The 10,842-nt window shown below is 40.9% G+C and overlaps 1 protein-coding gene across 1 annotated transcript; it reads right to left on the bottom strand.

Annotated features, from left to right (window-relative positions):
- Positions 1-4,842: 4,842 nt before the first annotated feature.
- Positions 4,843-10,178, bottom strand: LOC308100193 (uncharacterized protein). Its single transcript, XM_080449146.1, has 2 exons — positions 9,934-10,178; positions 4,843-7,512 (listed from the first exon to the last, which is right to left on the bottom strand). Exons 1-2 carry the CDS (start codon positions 10,115-10,117, stop codon positions 6,521-6,523), a joined length of 1,176 nt encoding a protein of 391 aa, XP_080305272.1. The 5' UTR covers positions 10,118-10,178; the 3' UTR covers positions 4,843-6,520.
- Positions 10,179-10,842: the final 664 nt, after the last annotated feature.

The raw sequence follows: 10,842 nt of genomic DNA on the forward strand, positions 1-10,842 counted from the left end.
AAAGGCCACCAGACATAATAATCCTAAGGCAACTATTTTGGCTGTTATGTATGTCACCACACAAACAAGCAAACACACACACACACACACACACACACACACACACACACACACACACACACACACACACACACACAAGCACGCGCGCACACACACACACACACACACACACACACACACACACACACACACACACACACACACACACACACACACACAGACACAGACACAGACACAGACACAGACACACACACACACACACACAGGCTCGAGTCCCATGGCCAGACAATACATTTGTCATATCACTTGTGGTTTGGTAGATGGGCTACTTTGGCAATTTTTGGGGACAAAACATAAAATTAAAGTGAAAGTGAAAGCATTTCAAAACGTTTTTAGTTTTTATTTTTACTCATTTTGAATTCAATCATTTTTAAATGTTGGTATTAGGTGCATTCTACTATTATTTGTTGACGTGTTAAGGCTGCACCTGTAATGTGTTGCGTTGTTTTACAGTATATTTCTAACCTACACAAGTATAGTGGCGTTTGTAAGAGCCACTATGTGCATTCACAGCTGCAATAACTCACAAGAAGTTTTGCAGCTTTTTCCAGCATGAAAAGATTAGCCAACAATTTGTGCATACTGGGGATAGAAAATGTAATAGTAAATAATGTTAAATGTCAGGCTCTCTGCAAATGCAGTAAATGCATCCTGTATCTCAAGACTTCCATAAACAAATTACACTTGCATTTGTATTATGGACATACTATCTACTGACTAGGGCATCTCTAAAACAATTGGAGATTGCAGAAACGGAAGAGAAAACAGAGGCGTTTGTAAAAAATAAAATAAAATAAAATATTTGTTCACCATAACTCCCACACCAGAGAGACATGTGCATGCCGGATGTATACCTCTCACTTCAGCAAGTGGATAAAATCCACTGTAGCAATAATTTGATTGATTCCAGACCACAACAGCATCCCTCGCCTCCATGTACAATTCTCTGGACCACCACACCCCAGCCTGGGCCAAAGTGCATTTGGAGTCCACTCAAATATTTCTCAGAGCTTGGCCTGTTTGGAGTCCTAGCTGGGTGGGTGCTGTTTATGAATAACTCAATAGTTGAGTTATGCAAGAGAGTGCCAACAGAATTCCTGATTCTTCCTGAAAAAGGATTCCTGCATGTCCTCTACATGTCATCATGTGCTTGTTTCTTTCTTTCTTTCTTTCTTTCTTTCTTTCTGGCTCTCTCCCACATACACACAGATGCTCCCACCCCCTGCCTTTAATCCAAAGTGACACAGCACAGTTCCTGGTCTGACCCAATTGAAGAAAATCCCTTCAATTCACTTCAATAATTAGCAAGTAACTTCATTTCACATAAGATTAACCTTTTTCCCCCTTCCCTCAGAAAGAAAGTGGGGCAGTCTGCCCAGACGGTTAGGACCTGTGTCAACCCATTCTGCTTAGCATGCCTCTTATGCCCCTTTAGCACATAATCTGGTTGCATAAAGGATAACCTAAACTATACTAGTTTGGCCCAGAAAAGTTTAGCTATACCTTATTAGATAAGCTGATATGATCTTTTATCGACTGTGAGATACAGTAGATCTGAATCTTTGACCTAGGTTTAGAATTAGTTTACCATTGAGACATCTAATTAAAAGAAGTTTCTTGGAGTTCCTAAGCCCAGATTTGAGCCGGTATGTGGAAACCCATTCCCAGGGGTCAAGAGAGTGCTTGGTGGTGGTCTTGTGTCTATGGGAATGGTTGTGTAACCAGATTTAAGACAATTGGTTTAGCATTTCGGCTGCAGGTTCACAAAGGTCAAGCGTCATGATTAGCCTTTTAGCTTCACAAACTAAAATCTGAAAGTTTCCAAACTGTCACATTCCTTGGGTTGCTGTTGTAAAGAGAGGCCACCCAGCCATGACAGTAATGTTAATTTATTTATTAACTTAAGTGTTAATCAAAAGCTATTTGTCTTTGTGAATAAATAAGGCTATGGATAATAAACAAATGATTGCGTTATCCAACCTTGTACAATGCCAAATATATCATCTTTATTACAGATATTAGGTCCATAGTACAAAATAAAAAGGAACATAACAGACATACAGAAGGAATATGAGACAATAACACATACATAAATAAAAAAGTACACTACTGTACTTTTTATAAATAAGCAAACACTACTGCTGGCTGCTGAGTCAGTGCTTGCGAAGCCTAAATGTGACCCGGTAACAGCTCTTCACAGGGTTTGTTAGAGCCACTATGATGCTGTTACTAGACACATCGAAGCGCAGCATAAAATTGTGCATCAATTGTCTCGACAGTGCCTCCCAAGTGGGCACACCAACAGAAGTAAACAACTGACTGGCACTATGCCACCTGGGGACACGTAGCAGCAACTTCATGGCATCATTGAATGCCACTCTGAGCCTCTGCATACTTTTCACTCTGTAGGAGGACCAGAGATGAGCCGTATACAGGGGTGACATAAACTCTGAACAGTGCACATAATTTTTTAAGATATGTTTTTGGCCTATTCTGTCTTTATTTATAGGTATAGTGGAGATGGACAGGAAACAGGGAGAGAGAGACGGGGAGAGACACAAAGCAAAGTTTGTCAGGAACGGGACCTGAACCCGCGACGCACTGTCAGGCCACACTGGAGTCCAGGTGCCCGGACCACAGTGCACATTTAACATTTACACATAGAGAATTTCCACAGAAGTATGTTGGCCAGGGCATACATTTTAAGACACTGATGGTGGATGTCACCATCTTCCCTGAGATCATCCGTGAGGATATGTCCAGGATATTTTATTTCTCCAGACATTTACAAAGAGGTATCTGAGAGATAGAACACAGGAAAATTGGATTTCTTGTCCTCTCTAGATCTCACAATCATTATACTTATTGGGCGGTGAAACCGCCCCTATATGTGAGGTTGGACATCGACCACCCAACCCTGCACCGTGATTGGCCAATCACAGTCTATTCAGGACTGTGATTGGCTAGTGAAACATGACACATGTGCATAGCCCTATAAATAGGACTATGCACTTAAAAAAAACACATTTATGGTTTTTTTTTTTAAGTTAGGGGTGTACAATGGTTGGTCCACAATATTACTTTTCTTTAAGTGAACTTCCATCACTGTGATGACCACTGTGACCACACCGCCCACTTCACATTGGGTGTGATTTTTTTATATATTCAATGTTATGTTCTTTCCAATACTGTGTGAGCACAGAAACAAAGAGAACAACCACTATAGTCTGTAACCTTGTGATGCTTGACTATGTTGATGCAAATAACATTAATGCACTGTTTTTCATGCACTAGACCGGTGGTTCTCCCCAGAGAAGACTCCAATAAGGGACCTGGAGTCCCTTATTCATGAAAACACAACTCTTAACTCTGTGAGTAACTTTACAGCCATCTAGGGAACACAATCTAGGCTACATCAAGTAGCAGAGCAGATGGGTGCATCTGAAGTAAACATTGGCTGCATGAACTCTTTTATAGCCAGATAAATGGCTGGCTCCTGACATCTGCTGGTATCTCATACTAGATACAGCTACTGGCCAGAATCATGTGAACACCACAGTCAGTGAATTCATGATTGTTGCATTTGTGTTCAGACTCTCCACCAAACAGATTACTTCAGACTACAACAGACTGGTAATCTGTTGGCAAAAGTTGGCATTTGTCGGCCAATGTGCCCATTGTTGTGCTAATGCCTGCAAGTGTTGCCAGGTCTGCTTATTATAAGCGACTTTAGGTTTGTTTCCCTGTAAAGTCGCTTGTAAATATTATTAGTTGCTGGTTGCTTAAGGTGTAGCAGTTAGGATTTCACCCAGGCGGGCCGGGTTCGACTCCCGGTATGGGAACACAATTGGGAGGCCATAGCGCTTAGTGGGTAGAGAGGCCGTCTGGTAATCAGTGTCAGTGTCAGTGGTTCACCAGCCCCTGTAACCATCTGTACAGCCGTCAGCTGGGTGAAGCTGAAAATTGTGTCACTCACTCATACAAGAATGTGCAGTGAAATGTTAGTGATAACTATATATAGAACAAAACCTCTTTATCAGTCTCTCTCTCTCTCTCTCTCTCTCTCTCTCTCTCTCTCTCTCTCTCTCTCTCTCTCTCTCTCTCTCTCTCTCTCTCTCTCTCTCTCTCTCTCTCTCTCTCTCTCTCTCTCTCTCTCTCTCTCTCTCTCTCTCTCTATATATATATATATATATATATATTACACACCGTATATATATATATACATTTTTATGACTACGGTATGTGTAGATTAAAAATATACAGGCAACAGAAAATACTGAATATAATGGGAGAACAAATTTGCAACCAGGATATATATTACAAAAATACAGTATGTGCAGGAGATGTGCAAGAGATATGACCGAAAAAAAGGGTAAAAGCTTTGTGTGCTCTGTTCTCTGAGTATTTGCAGATTAACAGAGTCCTGCAGGGATGGGAGGGTCTCCTGTAGGTGTAACTTTGTGTGTTCTGTTCTCTGAGTATTTGCAGATTAACAGAGTCCTGCAGGGATGGGAGGGTCTCCTGTAGGTGTAAGCTTGGGGTTAAGGCAAAGCGAACAACTTTTTAGGTTACGGTTTTGGTAGCTCTAAGAAGTGACAAGATGACTCATGGGAACAGACGAGAATGCCCATAAGTCAGACAACACTGTGTGATCCCTGGTGAAACATTAGGGAGTCCTGTGCTCTGAGGGCAGTTTTGAGCCTCTGTAACCCTCTGCAGAACTCTAAAGCATATGGAACAAAATAAGGAGAGAAGGGGAGAAGGAAGCAAAGGACAGAGGCAAATAATTCATGCAACTTTATTATACACAAAATGTAACAATAAATTTTCACACAATATATTTTCTTGAAAAAGGCAGCAGTATAGAAGCTACCAGCCATTAGCAATTGAATCTCCTGATTAGAATGGCACAGCTAATTCTCAAACTAGCTATAATGTAGTTGTTCTAAAAGGGGCCCTGATGGCCTGGCAGTTACATAATAGGGCATACCACATATAGGGTAGGCTCTACTACAGCCTGACAGCGAGTCGCGGGTTCGATTCCCTAGCCCGATGGCCTTTGCTGCGTGTCGCTCCCTGTCTCTCTCCCCGTTTCCTGTCACTCGCTCTACTGAATAAAGGCAGAAAAAGACCCCAAAATATCTTTAAAGACCCAATACAGTGCGTCTTGTCTTGATTGTGTTGAACCAAGCCAGGGTAGCATGGTAGCTCAATGGTTAACACATTTGTGTCACAGCAAAAGGTCCTGCGTTCACATTGACCAGGGAAGACTGGGGACGTTCTGTGTTTGAATGTTCTCCCCGCGTTGACGTGGGGACCAGAATTGAGTCAATGTTGGCTAAAAATCATTAGATGGTTAATAATAGATGTTTTAATTTAATTTTTTATTTTATCCATGAGCTATTATTGGCAAGACTTCAAATCAATCAAGAAACAACAGAGATTTAGTGTGTGCAATTACCTATCTCAAGCTAGTTTTAAAATCTCTAAAAGAGTATGTTCATACTCCTCAGAAATCTAACCATCCAGGGCAGGTTTTATGCCAGACCACCAGTATGGTCCTTTAAGTTACTCGCCTGGTTAAATAAATGTTAATTAAAGCAAAAAAGAAATTGAGTACTGAGTATAAAGGAGTTTTTTTTCTTCTGTTGTTGGCAATGGTCCAACTTTCCAGTAGACATAGTGATTTGTGAGTGTGTTAAGAGGATTTATATTGTAAGACAGGGACCAACAGTTTAAGTTTTTGTCTTGCTTCTCCAAATTCTAGAATTTTAGAATTACATTATACTTAAAATAGTACCTCAGATTCATTGTTGCCCAATTTTTAATACATTGTTGGATGTTATCTCCCTTTACACAATGAAAAAAAAACATACCTTCTAACCTTTTGCAAAAGGCTTTCTCTGTTTTCTTCCATTTTCAATTATCTCATTTAAATCCTCTCTGAAATGCTTCTTGAATTGACCATTTTAATGTTTTAATCATTTGCATTGTCTTCCATTTTTACCTAGTCATACAGTACTTTCCTAATTTCAATGTTTACAGGGACCACTAATTCATAAACAACTATTTTCTCCCAATCTTTGTCTTTGACAATTCCCACCATATCACTGCAACTTTGCAACATGCTATTGTATAGTACTGTATAAGCTCCAACACTTGGCATTAAAGCTGTAGCACTTCAAGCCAACAGTTAATAACAAACATTAAAGGGCAAATTTGCTTTATATATTATCTGTCCTACATCCTGTCATTCTATTGAGGACATGCACAAATTTGACATAAAACTGCCCAATGTGTTCCAAGTGTTGAGAGCTTGCTCTCAACAGTGTTGGAAAATCTCATCCAGCCTACCAAAAACGGAGCAAGAGCTCGACACACAGAACACATTGGGTAATAGAACGATAGGGTTCAGGTAAACCGTTTTGGCAAAGCAGCCCTTTAATACTGTATATGTTCATCATCTTGTTTGCTTGTGAGTCATTAAATGGTACTTAAGGTGTACACTTTGAATAAAGTCTCTGCCACAGACTTCACACTTGTAGGGTCTCTCTCCCGTGTGGGTCCTCATGTGCTTCTTCAAATGCCCGCTGTGGGTAAAGGCTTTATGGCACAAAGAGCAGCAGTAGGGTTTCTCCCCTGTATGAATCCTCATGTGTATTTTCAGATCCCCGCTCCGGCTACATTCTTTGCCGCAAACAGGACAGCAATGCAATTTCACCCCTACATGACTGGCCATGTGATCAGTCAAAGCAGTGACGCTGGGGAAACGTCTGTTGCACACTTGACAAATTCTCGTGTCCGTGTGAGATTTAACGTGGGCAGCGAGATTGGCAGTGGATTCAAAATTGTTTCCACACACGCCACAAAGGATCTCGCCGTAATTTGAATGTATGCGATTAACATGATTTACCAAGTACCGTTTATAGGAGAAAGACTTCCCGCACAAATGGCAACAATGATTAGACGTGTCCGACCTACTGATGGGCAACTCCACCAATTTGCTAGCGGTGCCAGGAGTCCTCTGTCCATTCACTGTCTGAGCTTGCACCAATTCAGATTGATTTAGACTTGATGGCGAGTGTTCAATCTCACAATCACTGTTTTGAATATAGGGACAGACAGGGGCAGACAGTGGCTGCAGTGAGTACCGCATCATTTCAGTTTCCTGCATCTCATGAAGCTGCCCTTGATTTTCATAGTTTGACATGTGAGGTGGCAAAGATTGAGTTGTTTCCGGTTCATTTTTCACTGAAGCAGAGAGGTAGAGGGTTGTAGCTTCCCTAACCTCTTGAAGGGGCTCTCCCTGCTCACTGCACCAGAATTCCTGATGTTCCTCCTTCACGTGAGGGGGATCTGGGGATCTCTGGGGTGATCTGGGGCTCTGCTCCTGCTCACAATGATGCTGTTCAGGGAAGACCTCATCTTTACAGACAGAGACCTGAGAGGAGCCTGGTGAGAGTGAGAGAGAGAGAAAGAGGCCTTAGCATTTCTAACAATATAAACTTCTGGATTTACTAAAGTTATTATCACTACGGAAAAGTCTTTGGTCTGCCTAACTTGTGCATATAATTAGATAGAACATTTGATATAAGTATAACATTATAGAACATTTGATATAAGTATAACATTATAGAGCAACCTCCTTTGGATATAATGGTCAGAAACCTGCCTGTCTAGGCTAAATATTGACTGGCGCCCCCAGTGGTTCATTACAGTCTTAAATTCTGGTATACATTTTATTCACAAACACGTTGCTTCACATCATAGGGATTTGTAGGCCTTTACTGGTCCTGTGAACGACCATGTGGGGAAAATGTATTTTATTACATAATTAATAAAAAATCACACCCAGTGTGAAGTGGGCGGTGTGGTCATCACAGTGGTCATCTAAAGCAGTGAAATTGCACTATGAGCTTCCATCATAGTGATGGAAGCTCACTTCCAAAATTTGTTTTGGAAGTGCATAATCCTATTTATAGGTTATTAATGTCATCATGTGTCTCGCTAGCCAATCACAGTGCTGAATAGAGTCAGCCAATCACAGTACAGGAAAGTGGGCCAAGTGGGCCAATCACAGTGCAGGAAACTAATACTAATGAGGTGTCCCAACCCCACTTATAGGGGCGGCTACACCGCCCAAAAAGAGAAAATAAATGAACAGCCTGTATTAACGGACCTGATTTGTGGTTTAAACCTGTTATGCAGAAACTATATTTGGCATTGGATCCCCTGCCAACATCGACAAAGTTCACCCTCATAATTCTCCTTTCAAAGATCCCAAAGACCAGCTCTCTGTTGCTGTTTACAATAGCCCTGAGTAGCTATGGGCTTTAAATTAAATCGTAAACCAAAGTGTTTTGGTCTTACTGACCCACTGCTATACATAGAAAAGTGATTGACAGGGGCTGCCTGCTTAGAAGCATATCCTGTGAATTGCTGCCCTCTGTAGGAAATTAATGGCTGTATCAATCAATCATCTGTTTCTTCATCCGGAGACCCCTGTCCAGGACAGGCTTCAGGCGCGCCTCTTCAGGAGACTTGGCTCAGATCTGAACCCATTTGATTTGGCATCAGGAACCCGTCGACCGCAGGCAGGGTTCGAACCCACAACCTGCCGCATGAAAGGCGTATGCTCTAACCGATACACTGGGCTGGGCTTTTTACAGTACAATTGTACAGTTGCCACAACTCTTTCCAGATGTGACAGTGGTACTGTACTGCCCTCTTTCCAGTTTGTCCTTTCTGGCAGGTGGTGGGCACTAACACACAAGCTGCTGTGGTGAAATAAGTGCCGAAGATATGGCGCGTTTTTCATTGTGAATATTCAGATGGTCTGTGAGGCTCACCACAGAAATAAAACTGTCTCTCTCTGCAAATGCGGCAAACCATCTCTCTCTCTTCTGCGTGGGTTTGGCGGAGATGTATTATAAAGGATCCTTTGTGTTTAAATGACTTCCCACACACTTTGCTGCAGAAATAAGTCTGTTATGTGATCTCTTTATTGTGGTGAGAGACCATCCACTCTGTGTCCGTCAGCCTACTGGGTTCTGAATGTAATGCTACAGGGGCAGAGTTGGATCTTGCTCACCATCACCATCACCAGCTCACAAAGTGTGTGAGCTTGAAGATCGGCAATGTTCAAATAGCCTATGTATAAAATAAGGCTGAAGTGGTTAATGTATGATTTATAATATAATAATTTATACTTCTACTCCACTACATCTCGGAGGCAAATATTGTGCTTTTACTCCACTACAATTATTTGAAAACTTTAGTTACTTTGCAGATATACATAATTATATTATAAAACATGCATTAACTACTTCGGCCCTATTTTATACTTTAGGCTATTTGAAAATAGCCTATGAAAAGCTTGTTGTGAGCTTGTAGATCTGCTATTTTCAAACATTTCAGTACTTTCACTTTTGGCACTTAAACTATATTTTGATGCCAAAACTTTTGTACTTTTACTCAAGAAACATTTTGAACACATGCCTTTTACTTGTAACAGAGTATTTTTATATTGAGGTATTGCTACTTACCTAAGTAAAATATCTGAGTACTTCTTCCACCACAGACCGTAACTACTGTTAACAGGCAGGCACGGCTTCATTTAAATACCTACTTACTACATAATGACTGGAAATCGATATTCAATGTCTTCATGATGTCTGCATTTTGTCACAATATTGCCCAAATCCATTATGTCTAGGATTACTGAAATCAACTCGTAAAAGGCCAAAAGGGGATAACAGAGGTAGTAGATGTTTGCACAGTTGAAATAGGCATTTAAACTAAAAACATATAACCGCTAAATTAATCATAATTTATAATTTGATACATTGCTGCATCGGCCAAATGTAGACTTACCTGCTGCTGTTTGCAGAACACTCTGGGTTAACAGTAGCTTTCTTTGACGTTCAATCTCCTGTTTAGACATAAAAAGCTCATTTTCATACTCTATTATCGTCCTCTCAAAAGCTCCAAATATCTCCACGGCAGTGGCTGTCAGTCGCTCGTTGACAAATGCTTTCAGTATTGCAGTTTTAGACATTTCGACGCGTATTAATGTTGTGTTTTTTAGCAGAAAAAAACCTTAAACGTCCCGGAACTCGGAAAATTAGTACCGGAAGATAAATAAATGAGCCCGAATGTGTGTGTTACACGAACATTAGTCCCGCGAGGCAGACTGTTGCCTTGCCTCCCACAATTTTCAAATGCCCAGTGGTGGAAGGTAACTAAGTACATGTACAGTACTCAAGTACTGTACTTAACCACTTCAGCACTATATATACTTCAGCTATTTGACACAAGACTTTTACTTTTAACAGAGTATTTCTACATTATTATTATTGATACTTTTACTTAACGTTTTAGTAAAACATGTGAGTACCTTTTCCACCACTGCAAATGCTTCTGAGATTGTTGAATAGTTCTTCTGGCTACACGAGACTGCACGTACATTAGTAACACAAGGGCTTCCTAGGAAATAGGGATTTCTCGGGAAAACGTTTCCTCTGGGCCCGAGTAGTCACCGTTTGTGATAGGTCACCAATATCAGTGCAACGTTGTCTTTTGCTCTTTTGCTGGACTAAAGGGATGCTGCCCTCTACCGTCGTTAGTGCGCATAATCGATTGGTTTGATGGTAAATGGGGTCGATTCATTCGATGTATTATGTTTCATTATTATTTAAACATTTAAAAAACCGACAGAAGCTTCACAGCAGAAAAGCACAGCCTGCCTGTTTATTTCTTAATCGGTTAACATTAATAAGTATA

The sequence above is a fragment of the Gymnoscopelus braueri genome, assembly GCF_963280865.1.
Source record: "Gymnoscopelus braueri genome assembly, chromosome: 14".
NCBI lineage: Eukaryota > Metazoa > Chordata > Actinopteri > Myctophiformes > Myctophidae > Gymnoscopelus > Gymnoscopelus braueri.

Coding starts and splice junctions, on each gene's coding strand:
- LOC308100193 (XM_080449146.1), bottom strand. CDS start 10,117: ATGTCTAAAACTGCAATACTGAAAGCATTTGTCAACGAGCGACTGACA. Junction 7,513..9,933: donor TGTTCTGCAAACAGCAGCAG/GTAAGTCTACAT, acceptor CACTCTCACCAG/GCTCCTCTCAGGTCTCTGTC.